This window comes from Vicia villosa, linkage group LG3 (genome assembly GCF_029867415.1).
Source record: "Vicia villosa cultivar HV-30 ecotype Madison, WI linkage group LG3, Vvil1.0, whole genome shotgun sequence".
In the NCBI taxonomy this organism is placed as follows: domain Eukaryota; kingdom Viridiplantae; phylum Streptophyta; class Magnoliopsida; order Fabales; family Fabaceae; genus Vicia; species Vicia villosa.
The window spans coordinates 215,212,291-215,235,144 of NC_081182.1; the positions used below are offsets into that span (position 1 = coordinate 215,212,291).

Sequence of the window (22,854 nt, forward strand, 5' to 3'; positions counted from 1 at the left end):
CCTAAATGTTTTAATTAAATTATCATTTTATTAAATTTAATTTATAGTTCTTACGCAACAGTGATGATGGTTAATACTTTTTTAAAGATTTTTTAATTATAAAATAAGAAATTAAATTAAATTCATTCTTACATTCATTATGATTATTTTGAAAACATATCATTAAATATTTATTTAATATATGATCATAAAATCATATAATATCAATAGAAATCATAAATTTATAATGCATAATTTTTTTAAAATTATAGGCATGCTCGACGGGCCGAACCTTTTTTTCTAACGGGGCGACAAAATATTTATTTAAATTGAACAAATATTATAGAATAAAACTATTTTAAGTAAGAATCATGAGTCACCAATTATATATTTCTAACAATTGGATTAAAATAAAATCAAAGGTTATTAATGAGTGTAACTATAAGTGTAACATATTGGTGTAATTTGATCCCTCCTCATATATATTATATTTAATTAAACCATTTCTTTATAAATAGTGGTCTTAAATGTTAAGAATTGCAATAGTCATTATTATTAACACTGATATAATTAAAAGACAATTTTAATACAATATTTGCACATGATATAGTTTTATCTATAAATATTATTTATTTGTTATGTTTTTTTTAAAAATATATGTAATATATTAATTATATTATATTAAAATTGGTGTGTTTCATAGATGACTATTTATATTATATTTATTTACTACTGATAGATGACTATTTAATTACTATTTTTATATGTTGATATTAAATTAATGTTTATATGACATTCATAATTTTAAATATTATTTTTTTTAAACCATCAAATTACTATTTTTATTTAATATTTTTGACGATATTGTGCGACCCGTACGAACACACGGGTAGATGACTATTTAATTATTTTATTAATTTTTTAACTAAACTATACATTTTTTACGGGTCAAGATTAATTAAGTTATATATCTTTTATATATTTTCTTAACCATCACTATACTATATTTTTTTATTATTTATAATGATATGGTGCGATTCGTATAAATGCACGGGTAGATGACTAATTAGTTATGTCATTTATTCTTTTTAATAAAAAAATTATTTTGGATTGAACGAGACTACTTAATTAATATACTTTTATATACTTTTATTAGCCATTACTATATTATATTTATTTATTATTTATAATTATATTTGCGCGACCCGTGCCAACGCACGGGTCTCTTGCTAGTTAATATAAAAATAATATAATATAGTATTTAATGATTGATATATGGGATACATATTTAATCAAATTTTAAAACAATGTACTCATTTTAATCTCAGAAGGACTCTCAGCTCTTATAAGAGGAGCAGTGGCTAGTGGCGATATTCATGGGATCCAAATATGCAGAGGGGCACCTAGTGTGTCCCACCTGCTTTTTGCTGACGATTTTTTTTTGTTTTGCAGGGCTAATTTATCCGAGGTGAATCATATCATGGAAATTCTAAAGATTTATGAAGGTGCCTCAGGCCAGGAGGTTAATTTGTGCAAATCAGAAGTTTTCTTTAGCAGAAATTTGAGTAAACCTGCTCAAGAAGATTTGGCTCGTGTTATGGGAGTTCGTCATGTTATTGGTACTGGTACATACTTAGGTCTTCCATCGATGATCGGAAGAAGCAAGAAGGCTACATTTGCTTTCATCAAAGATAGGATCTGGAAGAGAATTAACTCATGGAAAGGAAGATCTTTATCTAAGGCAGGGAAAGAAGTCATGATAAAATCTGTTTTGCAATCAATCCCTTCTTATATCATGAGTATCTTTATTATCCCGGACGGCGTGATTGATGAGATTGAGAGAATGTTGAATGCTTTTTGGTGGGGAGGAGGTAGTAATAATAAAGGTATTAAGTGGATGGCGTGGGATAGGATAGCGTGTCCTAAGAAGGATGGTGGGTTGGGTTTCCAAGATCTAAGAGCCTTTAATTTATCAATGGTAGCAAAGCAGGGCTGGAAAATGTTAACTTGTCCTCAAGCTCTTGTTTCGAGAATCTACAAAGCAAGGTACTTTCCAAAAACCTCTCTCTTTGATGCTACTATTGGTAACAATCCTAGTTATGTTTGGAGAAGTATCTGGCAAGCTAGAAAGGACTCTTGGTTGCAGGTGGGGGATTGGGGATGGGAGTATAATTAGATTGATGAATGAGCCGTGGTTGCGAGGTAAAATAGAGGGTTGTGTCAGAGGACCTCAACAACAAGGTGTGTATGACATGTATCTTAATAAGTTGATGGTTCCTAATATGAAACAGTGGAATGTGCAAGTGATTAGTAATTTATTTGACCATATAGACACTGAGAATATCATCCAGGTTCCTTTTGTGAATACAAGATCACAATCACAAAGATGTTTTTGATTCATGGCAAATTCAATAAGCATACAAGCCACAAGGCACAAGCAGAAGAACTCAAGGAAAAGCAAGCATTGGTCATTTGGATCAGAGCAGGTCGACCTACTATGCATATAGGTCGACCCAACACAAGCCAAATAAGAAAAATGCAGAAAAGCAGCAGTTAGGTCGACCTACTCCCAACACAGGTCGACCTAAAATGAAGAAAATTACATATCATTATGCTAGGTCGACCTACACAACAACTAGGTCGACCTAATCTGAGGAAATGTCTCCAAAACGCATCTGAAGTGGATTCTGGTCGACCTACTTCCAAATCAGGTCGACCTAACTGGGAGCAAAATCATTTCCAGTTAATGCACCTCTGCTAGGTCGACCTAAGCTCTACAAGAGGTCGACCTAACTGATCAAAAATGCCAAAATTTCTGTTATTCTTGGCTCCAATTGATAGGCACTCTTATATATTATCAAGTGTTCATTCTTTGCATTCAACACCAACGACTGAAAGATACACAAAGTTCTCATCTTCGTTCTTCGTCATCTCCAACACAATTACACATAATCATTCTTGCGTTGAGGGTTAGTGATGAGTTCGATAACGTCCATGGAACGGAATTGAAGATTCCTAGTGGGTGAAGATTTGTGGGGTTTTTGGTGAATAAAATCTGCGGGTTTTGTCCTCCACGACAGGTGGTTCTTGGGGGTTTTTATCAAGAGGTCGTCATTGAGGATTCGGCTGAGTGTAACGATTGAGGAACAAGGGTTCAAGGAATCAAGACACTGCAGAAAGGAATCAAAGTGAGACTCTTGGATAACCTTGATCTTGCTAAAGATTAAGGGGGAAGAAGATTCAAAGGATCGACATAAGTGGTTTATCGTTTATCGCTTTGTTATCTTCTTTGTATAAACTGCTTTCAACATTAATGAAAGTTTTCCCAATTTCAATTTGGAATTGGGGGCAGACGTAGTCGTAGCGAGGACGATCGATGAACTGCCTAAACAAATATCGTGTTCTTGTCGCTTTTACCTTTTCATTTACATTCTGTTCATAATTGGTATAATTGCAAAATTGATTAACGATTCAAGTGTTAAAATTGTGAATTAAAGTTCTGCATAAACATCACAATTCACCACATCTTGAATTAGCATCAATTTGAATATTATCACCAAGTGTTTGTCGTTTTGCTTATTCCACTATTACTGCATTGCAAATCAAAGTTTGTCAATATAGAAGTTAATTGAATTTCAGTTGTGACACGTATTGATTCGATAGCATATCACTTCATCGGTAATCTCAACTATATTGTGGTTTTGTAACATATACGACCCTTTGCAATAGCGGTCCGGAATAGACGCAAGTCGATTCAGAACCGCTTTCGCTCTAGTTCGTAATAATCCCGGAAAAACTGCGTAGGATCTATTCACCCCCCCTCTAGATCCTCAGGCCAGCGTCTAACAAGTGGTATCAGAGCTTGGTTAATTCCGTGCTACGTGAAACACTTATTGGAAAGATGGCTTCCGGACCTAAAGGGGCTCATAATAGAGCTCCAATTTTCAACGGTGAAAACTACGGCTATTGGAAGGATTGTATGTGTGTCCATATCAATGCAATTGATAGGAACATCTGGACAACTATTGTCAATGGTCCATTTCAGATCAGTATGACAAATGAAGCTGGTGCAGTTGTTCCAAAACCAGAAAATACTTGGGATGCTGAAGATGAAAAGAAATATGCATACGATTGGAAAGCGAGAAACATTCTAATCTCAGCTCTAGGAGTTGATGAATACTATCGCGTTTCCCATTGTAGATCCGCTAAAGCTATGTGGGACACATTGCAAGTTGCCCACGAGGGAACGGATGATGTCAAACTAGCTAGGATCAATACGTTAACTCAAGAGTTCGAACTGTTCCACATGGAAGATGGTGAATCCATCGAAAACATGCAGAAGAGATTCGTTCACCTGAAAAATCGGTTAAATTCTCTTGATAGACCTGTTTCCAATGCAGTTGGTACTAACAAAATCTTAAGATGTTTGAACAGGGAATGGCAACCCAAAGTTACAGCAATAAAGGAAGCAAATGATCTAAACTCTTTGGATATTACCACTCTTTTTGGTAAACTAGAGGAACATGAACAACACCTTAAATGCCTTGACATGCATGAGAAAAGGGCAAAGAAAGAAAAGAACATGGAGAAGGAGGTAGAGAAGAAGTCAATAGCTCTAAAAGCTTCAAGCTCCAAGACCTCAAGACAAGAGCTAAAGGATAGTGATACAAGTAATGACGAAGACTCCGATGATGAGGATATGGGACTGTTTGTGCGAAGATACAACAAATATCTAAAGAAAAATGGAGCAAAGCATTCTAACAAAGGCTTGATCAACTATAGAAAGCAATCAACCAAGTTCAAACAAGATGACAACAACAAAGGAAAAATCAAAAGGCTGTGCTTTAATTGTGGGAAAGCCGGTCACTACAAACCGGATTGTCCATACCTTGAGAAGGAAAAAGAGAAGAACCAAAGCAAAAGTCATAGCAAATATAAAAGAGCCTACATAGCATGGGAAAGTGATTCATCTAGTGAAAGCTCATCAAGCGATGAAGAAGAATTAGCAAACTTATGCTTTATGGCTCATCAATACAAGAGAAAGAAAGTTGTAAGTCATCTTAAGCCTGAACTTGTAGATAAGGTATCTCATGATCAATTGAAATTAGCTTTTGAAAAACTACATAGAGATGCAATTGAAGCTTTCAAACTTTTGGCCTCAAATAAGAAATTTTTTTCATACCTTGAATCAAAAGTTGAGAAGACCGAAAAGGACATGGAAGCTTTAAAACAATCTATGCTAGACATTCAAAAGGATAAAGTTGATATCGATCCTACGTCATGGTTTGGTTGTGAGACATGTCACATTTGGCAAAAAGAAGTGAGAAATCTAAAAACCAAATTAGACAAGGCTCTACAACCAAAAGTGACCTTCGCGGTTGATCCAAACAAATTCAAGAGATCTTATACTCCGCCATATAGCAAATACACCTTCGTACCTAAAGCATCAACCGGTAAAACGGTATATTCTCCTCATATTACATGTCACTACTGTTGCAAAAAGGGGCATACCATTGAAAAATGCAAGTTTAGGAGAATCTTAGTTCCTAAAGGCGTATTTCAATGGTTGCCTAAGTGTAACAATGTCTGTACTCACCATCTAGGACCCAATGAAGATTGGGGACCTTCCACTCTAAATTAATTTTTGCAGGAAAAGTGTCTTGACATCGCCGAAAGGTGGTGGTCCCTTGATAGCTGATGCTCAAGACACATAAAGGAAGACATATCACTCTTGGTATGTCATCGATGAAGTCAGAAAATCGAAGAACTATACTTGGCAAAGAAATGTAGGTGACCTGGCCACTACAAATGTATAAGATACATCACACATACAAGCTAACTCGAAAAACACAAAGGACACACTACTTGATGAGCAATTGGCAAATTGCATTGCAAGGAAAGTTAAACCTATTCTTATCAGAAAAATGGTTGGGACTCTGTCCCACATCCGGGAGAACATCAAGTAATCGACACCAGATGAGTTTTTCGCAAAATCAAGAAACCAAGACATGAAACACTCTAACAAGACAAATTCATCATCAAGTCTAGGATTGTGGCACACTGACAAGAGGACTCCACACAATGATGACAAAACACATACACATTGAGAAAGCGGTAACATGTTTATTGTTCACTTCCAAAAAATTTATTGATACTATAATATGCTATCAATTAACATGCTTATAGTGACTTCATGTATGTTTATCTATACATCTCAATTACATATATGTGTTCATCATCTCCATTCATAACATATCATGTTTTGGGCATACAAGCAAGTAACCAAGCAAAAATACTTCATATAGTAACATTTCTAAGGCATTTCAAACATTTAAGGTAACTTAGGTCGACCTACCCTGCATCTGAGTCGACCTACAGAAGAAAACTTTCAGCAGAAATAAAAATTGCTCAGTTACGTCGACCTACCCACATTTTAGGTCGACCTAAATTGATCATTTTTCACATAACTTCTGTCAGGTCGACCCAGTCTTCAGTTAGGTCGACCTACTGCTGTTACATTTCCAAATTTGGGTCTGTTGGTCGACCCGACCCAGCCCCACTCATTCAAAATAATTCATCCTTTCATTCCCTCTCATTTTCATATCATTGTGTACGGCCAACCCTAATTCCTCAAGCTCAAAGGTTGTCAAAAATCATCCTTCTCACACAAAATCATCAACAAGAATGCCTCCAAAATCAAGAAAGGGAAAGGAAATCGCATCCGGTTCATCATCTCAACCGGTAAGTGCTCTTGTTCATCCTGATTGTAGGGAAAATTTTGAGAAATGGCAGATGAAAAGAAAAATCGTTAAGCAATATACCTATGATCTAAATCTTGTCAAAAACATGCATATCCCTGATGTCGCTGCTTTGATTGAACATCAAAATATTCATCCCTTTGTACAATGTGATACTCCGTACTGTGAAAATACCGTCAGGGCCTTCTATGCAGGATTTACAAAAGGGGATGGTTGTAATTTCCGTTTCAAAATGGGCTCTAGATCGCATGTTGTTGACAAACGGGCTTGGATTAGTATCTTTGGCCTCAAAATTGTAGGTGATGAATTATGTATAGAAGACGGGGACGTACCGGGAATCTATGACCATGTGGCCTACATGAAGTCTATCCTCAAAGACCCTTCCGTCTTTGACAAACCTAATGAAACAATAACAGCCGGTCACCTGAAGAGAGATCCTAGGCTTCTAAATTGGGTCATCTCAAGAATCATTCGACCAAGAGCAGGAGGCTACTCAAGAATTGAAAGAAATGAAGTCATACTCATGTATCTGCTGCAAAACAGAACGCGTATACATTGGCCTTACTTCCTAGCTGCTAAGTTTCATGAGGTCCAACAGAAAACTACAGCCCTGTGTTATGGATCAATCATTCAAACAATTGTCAATCACTTCGGTATGCGGCTTGATCACTTACACTACATCAGCATACACCAATCTCAAGAATTCTCACAAACTACCTTGACTCTTATGGGATACCATTGAAATCCGGTTAGGAAAACCTACTATCTCATTCAAAAGGGAACCGGGAAGGTCATTTACAATTATGATGATCCCACGGAGTTTGGAAACAATGCAGGAAATGAAGAAGAAGGACTTGATCAAGATAATGCAAATGATGATGATCACCACATGGAAGATGTAGCACAAGATACGGATGCAAATTGGAGATATGTTCCGCCACAACAAGAGGATATTCCTTGGAGATACACAGCTCCGCCTCCGCCGGATCAAACCAACATCATTTCCATGTTAGAGAATATGCAACTCCTACAACAACAACACTTCGACACTCAACAACTCCAACTCCAACAAATGCAACAACTCCAACAAGATCGCTATGACGAACAACAACAACAATATCAATCGTTGTACAACTTAGTTCAAGACCACAAAAGCGATTTTGAGACGTTTTCCTCCAACTCCACTCTAAGACAAAATCAGTTTGAGGAAACGGCATTGCATCGTCATGCTAACATAAGCCAAAGCTTCAACACTCTCAACATGTCTGTGCTGGATCTGTTGGAACAAGTTGAAGAAGATCGACCTTATACATTTCAAAGAGGAAGAGGAAGAAGGGGTCGGCGTTAGGATGCATTCTCCATCACATCATCATTTCATTGCATTTCATTTCATTATTATTTCCCTAAATGTTGTCGTACTGTTTGTTCTTGTTCATATCTTGGATTATTATGTATGTTGCAGTGTTCTTTTAAAAACATGTTTGGTTCTTATGGTTTCATTATTCACATGTTATCTATTACTATGAATACCGGTATTTTCGTTATATTTCTCTTGTTACTCTCCTCTTCTGTTTCTTTGTTTCTCTTTTGATGTTGTCAAAGGGGGAGATAGAAGCTGAGTGTACGGGGGAGACCAGCTAAGTGACATAGATACTGAGTGTACGGGGGAGCTTTGTTATAGATGTTGAGTGTACGGGGGAGCGCCTTGTTGAGCCTTCATCACTCACCGCCAAAGCTTCTACTATCGGTTTGCCATCATAAAAAAGGGGGAGTATGTGAATACAAGATCACAATCACAAAGATGTTTTTGATTCATGGAAAACTCAATAAGCATACAAGCCACAAGGCACAAGCAGAAGAACTCAAGGAAAAGCAAGCATTGGTCATTTGGATCAGAGCAGGTCGACCCAACACAAGCCAAATAAGAAAAATGCAGAAAAGCAGCAGTTAGGTCGACCTACTCCCAACACAAGTCGACCTAAAATGAAGAAAATTACATATCATTCTGCTAGGTCGACCTACACAACAACTAGGTCGACCTAATCTGAGGAAATGTCTCCAAAACGCATCTCAAGTGGATTCTGGTCGACCTACTTCCAAATCAGGTCGACCTAACTGGGAGCAAAATCATTTCCAGTTAATGCACCTCTGCTAGGTCGACCTAAGCTCTACAAGAGGTCGACCTAACTGATCAAAAATGCCAAAATTTCTGTTATTCTTGGCTCCAACTGATAGGCACTCTTATATATTATCAAGTGTTCATTCTTTGCATTCAACACCAACGACTGAAAGATACACAAAGTCTTCTCATCTTCGTTCTTCGTCATCTCCAACACAATTACACATAATCATTCTTGCGTTGAGGGTTAGTGATGAGTTCGATAACGTCCATGGAACGAAATTGAAGATTCCTAGTGGGTGAAGATTTGTGGGGTTTTTGGTGAATAAAATCTGCGGGTTTTGTCCTCCACGACAGGTGGTTCTTGGGGGTTTTTATCAAGAGGTCGTCATTGAGGATTCGGCTGAGTGTAACGATTGAGGAACAAGGGTTCAAGGAATCAAGACACTGCAGAAAGGAATCAAAGTGAGACTCTTGGATAACCTTGATCTTGCTAAAGATTAAGGGGGAAGAAGATTCAAAGGATCTACATAAGTGGTTTATCGTTTATCGCTTTGTTATCTTCTTTGTATAAACTGCTTTCAACATTAATGAAAGTTTTCCCAATTTCAATTTGGAATTGGGGGCAGACGTAGTCGTAGCGAGGACGATCACGAACTGCCTAAACAAATATCGTGTTCTTGTCGCTTTTACCTTTTCATTTACATTCTGTTCATAATTGGTATAATTGCAAAATTGATTAACGATTCAAGTGTTAAAATTGTGAATTAAAGTTCTGCATAAACATCACAATTCACCACATCTTGAATTAGCATCAATTTGAATATTATCACCAAGTGTTTGTCGTTTTGCTTATTCCACTATTACTGCATTGCAAATCAAAGTTTGTCAATATAGAAGTTAATTGAATTTCAGTTGTGACACGTATTGATTCGATAGCATATCACTTCATCGGTAATCTCAACTATATTGTGGTTTTGTAACATATACGACCCTTTGCAATAGCGGTCCAGAATAGACGCAAGTCGATTCAGAACCGCTTTCGCTCTAGTTCGTAATAATCCCGGAAAAACTGCGTAGGATCTATTCACCCCCCCTCTAGATCCTCAGGCCAGCGTCTAACACCTTTAGTGGAGGAAGTGGTGGAAGATAGATGGATTTGGAAGGAAGAACAGAATGGAGAATATAGTGTTCGATCTAGGTATAGAATATTGCGAAGTAATCATGAGAGTGTCAGTAGTAGGGTGGATGGTAATTGGGGGGGGGGGGGATTTGGAGTATAAAAGCTCAACCTAGAATCAAGCATCTCTTGTGGAGAATCTGTAGAGGCTGTTTACCAACTCGCATTTGACTTCGTCAATATCATGTCCAGTGCCCGCTTGAATGTCAACTTTGTGAGAATGAGATGGAAGATGATTGGCATATTTTCTTCGGGTGTGGGGCTACTTTTCATTGTTGGAGGGCAACAGGTTTGTACGATGTTATCTTACCCCGACTTCAATCTTTTCATGATGCCAAATCTATTATCTTTGATATTTGTTCTAAAGAAGATAGTCGGACTGCAGGGCATTTTGCTGTTATGTTAGATGTAATCTGGAATAATAGAAACAATGTTGTTTGGAATAACGAGCAACAAGAAGCTTCTACTCTTGGTATGCAAGCTTTTTATAGATGGCAGGATTGGTATTCAGCGCAAAAGTGGAACCAGATTAATAATTCCGATCAAGTCATAATAGCTTGGAACCCGCCTGACACAGGATGGTTGAAATGCAATGTAGACGCGGGTTTTAATCATATTCATGGTACTACTAATAGGGGATGGTGTGTGCGAGATAACCGTGGTAGATTTATCTTAGCAGGTACCGCTTGGGATTCAAACTTTCGTTCCATTGTCGAAGCAGAGGCATTGGCGCTTAAGGAAGCAATTCTTGACGCTATAGCTAACCAGTTTGAAAAAGTCATTTTTGAAAGTGATTCCCAAAAAGTGGTTCAAGCGATCCATTCCAAGCATTGTGGAAACTCCGAATTTAGTTTGCTTATTTTATCTATTCAAAGTTTGTTACAATTGTATGTCAACTTTGAGGTGAAGTTTGTTAAACGTCAAGCGAATATGGTTGCCCACTCGTTAGCGAAGACGGCCTATTCATGGCCTAGGCGTAATGTCTTTAATTTACCTCCTCCTTGTATTGAGTTCCTTTTGATTAATGAAAGCTGTTAATTTTGTTTTGGTCAAAAAAAAATTGAAAAGGGTTTTGTTTATTTGTTTTTTTTATACATACAACGTACCCAAAAGGTATCTAAATATATAAATAATAAATTCATCAATTTTGGAACTATTTTTTTTGCTAAAGATATGATTATTTATTCCATGGCTATATTGTTTCTGTTACCTACAAAAAGAAGGCTTTTTTTTTTCTGTATAAGAACAACTACAACCAAATTAATTGTAACGTTTGATTTTTTCAATGCTTTGTTGTTGTCGAGTGTTACTCCAAAATAATATATTGATTTTTTTATATTTTATTCAATTTTTCTCTTTTAAATATTATACATTAATATAATCAATATTTTATTCCATCTTTCTCTTTTAAATATTATATATTAATATAATCAATATAATCAATATTTTTTAATCATAGTATATTAATTTTTCTCTTTGAATTAAATATTTAAGTATTATTTTAATATATATATATATATATTACAAACAAACATATATTTTATTTAGAAACACATTATAGTATTTATAGATGATAATATAGTATTTAAAAATTTATTATGTTTAAAATAATATACTTTTTAATTTTATTTATAATAAATATTATGGTTAATAGTAATTCACCCCTGTAGTGTTAAAAAAATTTACTTTTTTCGTCCTTACCTTTTGACAACGGATTTTTCAAAAAAAGCGTTGCCAAAACCTGTCTTTAGCAACGGTGGGGTAAACTGAAACACGCTCATATTACAGGGGTAAATTACTATTAATCTTAAATATTATGAAATTTTTATTTTTAGTTTTTAAAATAAAAAATGTGTTACGACCAGATAACCCGAAGTCTATCCAGAATCAGAATTGGATAGTAAATTTCGAGTCTATATTACATCGAATTTGACCCTATTCTTAAAAGTCTATGACCCGTTAAGACCGTCCCGTTTAGGACTAAAATCAATTTATCCAATATACTACTATTAAAAGCTAATTGATTTTTTTCTCTAGAATATGTCATTAGATAGTTCACGTATAGGTGGTGTTCACAAAAAGGAGAAATAATGATTTTTTTAAGAAGAGAAATTACGAAAGAGAAAATAAGTTTGTGATAAAGAATGAAATGGGTAGAAAGAAGAGTAATTAAATCCTAAAATATGAGTATTTTTTAAACCTTATATATATAGATGGTACTAGATAAAAAAACAGTAAATCCATCACATTGAAACTATAACATTTGTTAAAAACATGACTATTTTATTGTCTAGTTTTCAGGATAAAATCGGTCCGTCAAACTAACTGTGAAATTGATCTTTTCAAACTCATGCCTTATTATTATAAGGGAACATATCTACTCGTAGTATCATGGCATACACATTTTTTAAGCAATTAATATTTTCATTAAAACTTATAACAAATACACTAAATCAACCCATAATTTTGAATTAAAATAATTACAAATTTCATGGAAAACTAACTAAAAACAAAAACTTGGTAAGTCCTGTAAATTGATCTTCTAGCCATTTAAAAAAAATAAATTCTTATTTATCCAATTTAAAAAATGGATCATGCTAACATGTGTTCTAAGGACACATGTTAATGATACTATAATTAAAAAAAAATGTAAACAAATGCAATAAAATTATATTTAAAGTTTTGATACATTGAATGTACGCGTTTCAAAAAAATATTTCTATAAATATTTCATTAATTTGTACTCTTGGGACACATGTTAGCTTTTCCTTTAAAAGATTAGGTAAAGTTACATTCATTGTAAACTGTCTTGAAAACAATAAATAATTGTACTATTTTATAATTAATTAAATATGTTAAAATTAAATAGGATCTTCTGATTGGTTGAAGGTACACTATCTAATTTTTGGTATTAAAATTAAATAGAACATCAATTAAACAAATATATATTTTATTTAGAAACACATTATAGGATTTATAGATGATAGTATAATATTTGAAAATGTATTATGTTTAAAATAATATACTTTTTAATTTTATTTATAATAAATATTATGAAATTTTTATTTTTATTTTTTAAAATAAAAAGTGTGTTAATGATCGGATAACCCAAAGTGTGTTACTTTGGGTTTTTGACTCAATCCTTAGAAGGCTATGATCCGTTAGGACCATCCTGCTTAAGACTGGATAGCCATTTTAACAACTGAACTGGTAATTGGATAATCACTTTATCCAATATACTACTATTAAAAAGTAATTGATTTTTTTCTCTAGAATATGTCATTAGATAGTTCACGTATAGGTGGTGTTCAGAAAAAGTAGAAATAATGATGTTTTTTAAGAAGAGAAATTACGAAAGAGAAAATAAGTTTGTGATAAAGAATGAAATGAGTAGAAAGAAGAGTAATTAAATTGTAAAATATGAGTATTTTTTTAACCCTATATATACATGGTACTCATAGATTAAGAAAACAGTAAATCCATCCCAGGATAAAAACATGACCATTTTATTGCCTACTTTTAATGGTAAAATCGGTCCTTCATAACTAATTGTGAGATTGATTTTTTCAAATTCACGCATTATTATTCTAAGGCAACACATCTACTCGTAGTATCCTGGCATACACATTTTTGAAGCAATCATAAAATAAACATTTTCATTAAATCAATCCATAATTTTGAATTAAATTACAAATTTTATGGATAACTAACTAAAACCAAAAACTTGGTAAGTCCTATAAATTAATGTTCTACAATAAACTTAGAACATCAATTAATTAATCTTCCTTGAAATTATCATGACAAGAATTTGTAAGTCTTCATCGAAACTATAATTGTTCTAATTCCTCCGATAGGTGCCAGAATTGCTATAACACACCCAACAGTTATACAACACTGTAACATAAAAAACAATGATTTAGATACATAGAATAGAATATTTAATAATATCAAACATTAAACTCATTTTTGAGTAAGTTTAAAGTTAGATTTACCATTGATGCAATCCAATGAAAGCTCCATACTTTTGGTTTTTTGGCCTTAATCCATAGAACACAAGGGATCTGCAACGTCAAGTATTTGAAACTTAGTACAAACTATACAAAGACACTATTACTCAAAACATGATTAATAATAAAAATATTAATACTTACAATAAATGATGTTGATTGTAAATGCTAGTCCTCCAAAAAATCCTAATAGCCTTCCATAAAATGGGAAGATTACAGCAACCAATTCCACCATAGCTATAAAAAAAATGAAAATTTCATATTAAATTTTATATATATATATATATATATATATATATATATATATATATATATATATATATATATATATATATATATATATATATATATATATATGCAAATTATTATACTTAACATTTTTAACCTAAAAATTTCTATTATTTATAAGTGATCTTACCAACGTATATGCTTCGAGCAACTATGCGTAGAGTTCTTGAGGGTTTGAAGTTAAAGTTTTGCACTAAATAAGACTCCATCGTATCAAAAATAGGCATTGCGTAAACCTTAAACATAAAAAAAAAACAGTTATTAGTATGTTACATAAAATATTTTTAAAAATTAATGATGTATAGATGATTAGAATACTAGGATCACCTGATGACTTCCAATAACATGAATGAAAACCATCAGATTAGTGATAGCAATAACCCATGCAGGACGACCAAGTGAGACGAGAACATCATCTTGAACCATATCTCCAAACGCCCAAAAACCAGATACCGCGACAATAAGATAACAAACAATAACTACGCAATACGCAGCAATAACTCCTCTCCACATCGGTGTTTTGGAAGGCTTTTCTTCGGTTGAGGGCAATGTAGTTTGAATCTCAAGAACCACACTATGTCCGGCAAATGCAAACGCTATTGTTCCAAGCGCATTTAAAATATCGAAAGTTTGTCCAACAGTAGTATGGGATCGAACACCATAGTGAGTAGGATGATGTTCGAATCCCTTCGTAAGAGACGTCCCAAATGCCACCATCGAATAACTACAAAACCATCAGGAAAAAAAATTACTTAGTTTTCATTGAGACTGCATAAATTTAATGTGATATACTATCTACTAGATTTTTGAACATGCCAGACAGACATGAACGCAGCGAGCAAAGAGATTCCTTTCAAATTATTAAAGTTAGGAATCTGCGAAAGGAATATTTGTAAACAAATAAAGAAGACAATATAATATGTTTGTCGAATTTCTCCAAACATGGATGGATCTATTATTTCACAGAACTTCATCAAGGATTTTCCGCCGATGACACAATACACAATGGTTGAAGTAACTTGAACAATCAATTGTTGTATCATCATCATCCAATATCCAAATCTTTCTTTGGATCCAAATACATGTTCTCCTAAATCAAAGTACCGATCGAATCTCTTCCCCGGAACCAATTCATGCATTTGGATTAGTTGCCATAGTGAATAAAATAGATTGATATTTACTTTGGATTCAGGGTTGGTACTTTTGGGTTAATCCTTCATTTGAGAATTTGTGGTTCATAAAGACTATTCTTAAAAGTTTTGAGATGGCTCAGGGTGTTCAAGACTATTCATAAAGACTATTCTAAACTCTTAAAAGCATAGATGTTCCATTTTGTGTTAATGTTATCTCCATATTCTACTTGTCTTTTTTGAAAATGGTTGTTATGGTTTGGAAGAAGATTGCTAAATTGCAAAAAAAAAGTTCCTTTGGGGTGAAAGGAGATTCTAAAATTTCTTGGGTTCACTGGAATGATGTTTGTAAATCTAAGAGCAAAGGAGGGTTAAGAGTGGGAGATCTCTGGTTGGTTAATCTTATATGGAGGTTGCATATAAGGGACTCAAGGCTTTTGGAGGGATATTCTTATAGCTAGGTACAATTATTTATGTATTTCCTCTCTTTTGGAGGGATATTCTTTTTCTGGTGGAAAGAGGTGTCTCTTCTTGGAGATAAAGAGAAAGGTTATGCATATTGGTTTGCCAATGATGTGGTTAGAAAAGTTGGGTCGGATTCTCAAACTTTCTTTTGAAAGGACCCTTGGTTTGGGCGTGTATCCATTTAGTGGATAAGATCTTGATTTTTGTTTTTTTTAGGCGTGTGATTTATTCAAAGGGATGGACTCAAAGTTTCAAGTTGAGGCTGTGAAAATGTGGTGGAAACATGATGGTAAGTTTATAAAAAAATCTAAAACTCTTTAGGATGATAGGGATGCATCTGAATTGGCTGCATTTGTTGAGAACTATAATTGTAAGGTTGAAATATTCAATGAGCCCAAATCAAATGGACTGGAGGAAACATTTATGGATAGTGTAAGAGAGAAAAACAAGAGAAAAAATGAAGATGATGTTGAAAGATCTAGTGAGTCAAGTTGTAAATTTCTAAAAAGTATTTTGAAGATGGTGAAAAATAGAGAATGAATGAATTTAATTAAGAATTGGATGAGGGTTTAAATGATGGTCAACCAAAAAATACAAGTGTTGTAGCTACAACTGAGTCAGTCAACCATAATTTTATCATACCAAAGATGAATATGGAACATATCATAGAATAAAGAGTATATGACTCATGAACTTGATTATGGGTTAGGAGTCAACCATAATTTTATCACACCATAGATGAACTTGGAATGAAAGAACACTTCAAAGGTTAAGCTGTTAAGAAAAATATATACTTGTCATTATTTCAAACCAAAACTAGTTTTTCCTTCTACTATCAGAGTCTCAAAAGGCCATAAATACACAGATATTGCACAATAGATAACAGAAAAAATATCAAATTTTAGCATTTGAAAGTGTTGGGGTCAATTTGAAGCTGACATCACCATAAGGCTCCTCTTGGTTTACATCAATAAGATCATGAGTCTTCAACACCTGTAATTCAACAGAAGCCGGATCAAAACCCACAACAAACATTCAAACTCTTTGAACATAATTGAAGTTCATTTCAATGGATAGAAGAAATGTCATGAAACTAACCAAAACTTCGAAGAACATCCGAGCAGCAATCTTTCTGGTTTTCCCTTCCAACATCTTGTTCAAGCTAAAATCTTCAGCAGGCTGCTCCGGAATTGGAGTACATGGAGAATAATCTTGCAAATATTTAGCTAGACCCCTGGAATTAAACACGTGAAAAACATTGGGAATATTACGATACTAGAAAAGCATTCTGAAGAACAAAATTGACAAAAACAACATATGCGAGACCCCCAGAACAATAGATAAGTACCTAGCCCTTCCAGTTAATGAGCCAATACTTGTTGTGCTTGTGCTTTGTGAACCTGTCATTAAAATTTTTACGTCAGCTATAATATTAACCCCGCGTTAAGTAAAGTACTGTCTCGAATCAAATATCAGATGACATGAAAATAGAACCTACTGGTAGTGGCGGGTGTGTTGTTGTTGTCTTCTTCAAGAAACCAAAACTCCTACAAGAATAAGGTTGATAAGATATTAGCTTAAAATACAAGTTTTATGCTGAAAGGAAATGGAATAGGATTCATCGAATAAGATTATATGAAAGTATTGATAAAGAAACATTAAACCATACTCCTTTTTCAGCAGAATCGTTGAGTATATTTGTATCTGGAAAGTCTGACATGTCATAGTTCGGAATTGTGGTATCTTGACAAGTGCTAGGGGATCCAATTTCGGATATATGAGCACGAGGTGAAGTCGCACCATATGGCCTCTCCGATGCCTCAGAAATTGAAGTAGGTGTTGCACCATTTCCTTTAACAGGACTCTTGTTAGTACCTTCAATAATGAGTTCAGTGTCCATATTCTGAGTTGGGGTAGTAGGAGGAGGATTAGCAACGGAACGGACGTTTTCAGTTTCCTCCACAGTTATTGTCACATTATCAATAATCTCAGGTGCATTATCAATAATCTCATGAGCATCCGTCATTGGCTCGTCGACAATTTGATTAATTGGAGGAGTACTAGTAGTACTATCCATATGATCTTCCTCAGAGATGACCAAGTGGGGTTTTGAACTTATATATTCCCTGTTGTGAATGTTTAGAAGTTCGTTGCATACTCCTGAAAAAGAATACGTAAATTTCAAAAAACAAATTTTCATAAATGTAATAAGTACTAAAATCTACAAATTGAACAATAAAGAACACCCTACCTGTAAATAAAGGTTGGTCAAAAAAATTCTCTTTTAATCGTTTGTTTTTCAGCTTCCATGTATCCCGAGGAGAGGAAGCACCGTCTTTTCTCTTCCGCAGTATATTGCGAGTATTATTAAGGTTTTCCCTCATGAATCTACAAAGGCATCCTAGTATGAGCAACAAGCATAACCGGAAATTTCTACAAATAACTATATTTTGCAGGACACGGAAGTAGTTGAATCAAACAATTAAATGATTACCTATTGGTTAACACTATGGGATCATCGAAGAATTGTTTTCTCTTCCTTCCTCTTTGTTGCCTCTGATCCTGTACCTGCTCAGGTTGAGCGCTAGGAATAACTTGCGCTAAAGTTGGTTCCGAATTTTGGCCTAAGATTGATATAGAAAAATCAGTTTTGAAATTCTAGAATTCATATGTATATGTAAGAGACAAGTGAGCACTTACCTCCATAAACTTGTGCATCTGAGGCACCATCATGAGATGTAATTGGAGTTGATGGACCAGCAGGTCGAATTGATGAGGGTTCAGCGCGGGTCTCATCAATCATTTCAGGAATCGGATCCTTTTCATTCATATTTTGGTTGAGATCCTTATTGAGTTCGGTATCATTAAGCCCAGAGTTTTGTAGATTTCCAATAGCATCATAATCATGATCGGTAACATGTTCTGTAATGGCATCACGGATATTCTCCACTGGTATTGCCTCTTCTGTAATGGGTACGTTACCATCACCACTATGATCGGTAGCATGTGACTCTGAATGGGATCTTGGACCAGCATCTTGAAAATCTGCTCCGTTTGTCCCTGGAGATTGGGGAATAAAGCTACGAGGACAAACAGTTTATTATTCAGTCGGTTCATATGGCGAAAAAAACGTTAAAAGCAACTAAACACAAAAACCAACAAAGCTTACTCTTCCACTATTGGTCTTGCATCAGAATCCGGAAGCGGTTGTGTGTTGGGAGAACTAAATGTTGCGTCCTAAAAATACAAGAAAACAAGTAGATGAAGTAAATTTGTAACTCGAGAAAAAACATTACTAAAGTTCTACATAGATGAAAGGAAAGGAAAAAACATGCACCTCGTCGAAACGTATAGTCACATAATTCTCCTGTACAGTAGGATTTTGATCTGCACATAAAAAAGCATTTAAATATTTTTAACTTTCATGTGTTACTAAAAGAATATATAAATAAAACTATGTGAAAATGCATTCACTTCAATAACCTGGAAGAGTAATATCTTCTACACTCTTCATGTGATGATCCTCGTACCCATTAACATCCATTTCATTGCTCAAGCTAAGCGCATCAAGCTCAAAAGTGGATGGCATGGTGATAGTATGAACAGGTGCTTGCATCCCGTCCTCGGGTAATGTATGATTTGACACGGCAGCAAATACTTTGTATAAAACAGTACGAACAATATTGCAATCATTGAGAAGATAATCAACCTTCTTCGAATAAATACGAACAACACCTAAGAGTAGGTGAGCTGACATTCTCAATGCAATGGGAACCCCAGGATCCATTATATGTTCTGAAAGAAAAGATCAAGATCCACAAATTAACCACAACAACAAAAACTACAGTATTTATAAACATTGTAGAGAACAAAACCTTACACACTTTTAAAAAAAATAAATAAAAAAACCAAGGTAGTAAAAACCAAAACTCGAATGGCAAGTTAAACCAGTTGAACTGAAAACTAAAGACTGTAACCTGCTTGCCATAAAATTGAGGAAATAAACCGATTAACCTTCAAAAATCGGTGAAATCAACAGGTTCCATAAATTGAACCACTGTTTTTTTTTAATTTTATTAACCAGAGCACACTTATATATTAGTAAGCAAAGCTCCACATTACTTTAATGAGCTTGTTGGTAATATTTAACACCTATGTAAGACTAGTATACCCTGCTTCTTCCTTTCAATTTTCAACTAGCATCCTCTCAATTTCTTCAAGCATTTTTTTTCTGCTTATTTAAATTGATTTTCAAACCGCAAGTGCATGCAAATTATATCTCCACACGCACAAAATGCCAGATCTTGATGCTTGAAGCCCATAAAGTAAACTAATTCTAAAAAATTAAGAAAAAACAAAGGAAAAATACAAACTCTGAAGTAACTAATAACATTGTTCCTTGAAAAAATTGTGTTTTGAAAGAAACTCTCAAGATTTTTATTGAAATCTTGCTATCCAATCTTGCAATCAACTAATCCAAGGGGACTAATCCCACCATCCACTTACTGGGAGCCGTTAAAAGTCATAGCAAAGCTCTGTATGGACTCGACACAACCCAAGAATTGTTTACACCTAGCAAGACTCAAGCCTTCACCAATATGGCAACCACTAGGCCAACCCCCGAGGGTTAAGAAACTCTCAAGATCAATAGATAAGCACAACGACAACAGTAAAAACAACAACCTCGGTATACATATCATAGAGCAGAAACTGTAACAAACAAAATTCTCTAGATACAAGTTTAGAACATCAAACAAAACTATCATGCAATTAAAGAAACAAATTCATTAAAAAAAACACAAAATCAACAAAATCCAGAAAAATCACATTTTTTTACAGAAACCCAAAACCCAATAGAAAGATTAACAGTGTGCCTAAAAAAATCCCAAACCCACATAAGATTTCGATTAAAAAAACAAACTTTAAGTCAAATTAGTGGAAACGTCACTTACGAACGGTGGAAGGGATATCAGTGGACGTGCATTGAGATTTCTTGAGTCTGTGTTGAAGATGAGCAGCAATCCAAACAGTTGAGAGCCGTCCTTTTCGCGCCAAAAACGTCTGAGAGTAAAACATCTTCCTTTTCTTCTTCTTCTTGAGTCTTTGTTGCTGTAAATCTCAAGATGAGACTCGAATTTGGGAAAATTGGGGAAAATTGATGAGAAATAGTGAAGATGAATTGAGAGAGATTTTAGGGTTTTGTAGAAATTAGGGTTTTTATTTTAGGAAATAATTTTAATTTGGCGCGCGATTTGATGAAATTTTTGAAAGAAGCGGTGTGTGTTGTGTTGGATACGCTTCTTTTGGTTTCTGTAAAAACACCTTGGTTCTTCTTATATTTACAATAACTGCCATTTTATTTATTTATGGATATATTTAATTTGATTTTTTTGCTATCTGTCTAGATCAATTGATACTATTAATAAAATGTATATTTAGAAAATAATAATGGAGGGTATATTATATAAAATGAATTTAATTGTTGTCCACTAAATAAGAATCATTCGTATGAATGTTATTGCTATTTTAAATATTTGAAAAAAAGAAGTAATTATATGACTGATTGGTAGTAAAATATTCGTGAACAAATATATAGTACAAAACTTGTATAAATAGTGTAAATTGTGTGTAGTATTGTCTCTATGTAGATATTTATATATATAAATATTTTTAAAAAAATTGTTAAATACATATTTAAAAATGTTTTGCGTCCTAATCTTTAAAGCAGACGTCCTAATAAATACAGCTCAAGTGGTAGCAGGAATTGCTATGAATACGTACTTAACCCCTAGGTACGTGGTTCGATTCCTGCGGGAGGCAAAAACAATATTTCAACCAGCTTGGTAGGCCGGAAGCCCCGCGGGGTAAGCGGAAATCCAGGGTGTTACAGTTGTCAACTAGGTTGCATACCTAGGTACGTGGTTCGATTCCTGCGGGAGGCAAAAACAATATTTCAACCATCTTGGTAGGCCGGAAGCCCCGCGGGGTAAGCGGAAATCCAGGGTGTTACAGTTGTCAACTAGGTTGCATATAATATACCACATTTTTTGAGAAGGGTGAGAAATTCTAGAAATCGCATATGATACACCACGTTTTTTGAGAAGGGTGAGGAATTCTAGAAATCGCATATGATACACCACGTTTTTAAATAACTGAGAGAAATTCTAGAAACTGCATATGATAAACCACGTTTTTTGATAAGGAAGAGAAGATAGTCCACGATTTTGGAGAAGGAAACAAAATTCCAGAAATTGCATGTAATAGTCCACGTTTTGGAGAGGGGAAATAAATTCCTGAAATTGCATATGATAGTACACGTTTTTGGAGAAGGTAAAGAAATTCCAGAAATTGCATATGATAGTCCATGTTTTTGGATAAGGGAAAGAAATTGCAAAAATTGCATATGATAGTCCAGGTTTTTGGAGAAGGTAAGAAAATTTCAGTAATTGCATATGATAGTACACGTTTTTGGAGAAGGAAAAGAAATTCCAAAAATTTCATATGATAGTCCACGATTTTGGAGAAGGAAACGAAATTCCAGAAATTGCATGTGATAGTCCACGTTTTGGAGAAGGGAAATAAATTCATGAAACTGCATATGATAGTACACATTTTTTGAGAAGGTAAAGAAATTCCAGAAAATGCATATGATAGTCCATGTATTTGGAGAAGGGAAAGAAATTCCAGTAATTGCATATGATAGTCCACGTTTTTGGAGAAGTGAAAGAAATTCCAGAAATAGAATATGATTGTCCACGTTTTTGGAGAAGGGAAAGAAATTCCAGAAATTGCATATGATAGTCCACGTTTTTGGAGAAGGTAAAGAAATTTCAGAAATTGCATATGATAGTCCACGTTTTTTGAGAAGGGAAAGAAATTTCCAAAATTGCGTATGATAGTCCACGTTTTTGGAGAAGGTAACGAAATT

The 22,854-nt window shown here is 34.4% G+C and overlaps 2 protein-coding genes and 1 pseudogene across 2 annotated transcripts; 1 reads left to right on the top strand and 2 right to left on the bottom strand.

The window, feature by feature from the left end:
* The first annotated feature begins 10,261 nt into the window (after window positions 1-10,261).
* On the top strand, window positions 10,262-11,074 carry LOC131659924 (uncharacterized). Its single transcript, XM_058929036.1, has one exon. The coding sequence runs from the start codon at window positions 10,262-10,264 to the stop codon at window positions 11,072-11,074; it is 813 nt and encodes a 270-aa protein (XP_058785019.1).
* Window positions 11,075-13,831: 2,757 nt separating this feature from the next.
* On the bottom strand, window positions 13,832-16,107 carry LOC131659925 (lysine histidine transporter-like 5; annotated as a pseudogene).
* A 596-nt stretch (window positions 16,108-16,703) lies between these two features.
* On the bottom strand, window positions 16,704-21,163 carry LOC131657365 (sister chromatid cohesion 1 protein 3). Its single transcript, XM_058926777.1, has 12 exons — window positions 20,879-21,163; window positions 19,410-19,721; window positions 19,264-19,313; window positions 19,096-19,163; window positions 18,627-19,006; window positions 18,421-18,550; window positions 18,178-18,314; window positions 17,596-18,086; window positions 17,425-17,473; window positions 17,275-17,326; window positions 17,025-17,160; window positions 16,704-16,919 (listed from the first exon to the last, which is right to left on the bottom strand). Exons 1-12 carry the CDS (start codon window positions 21,000-21,002, stop codon window positions 16,821-16,823), a joined length of 2,028 nt encoding a protein of 675 aa, XP_058782760.1. The 5' UTR covers window positions 21,003-21,163; the 3' UTR covers window positions 16,704-16,820.
* Between the last annotated feature and the right edge of the window lie 1,691 nt (window positions 21,164-22,854).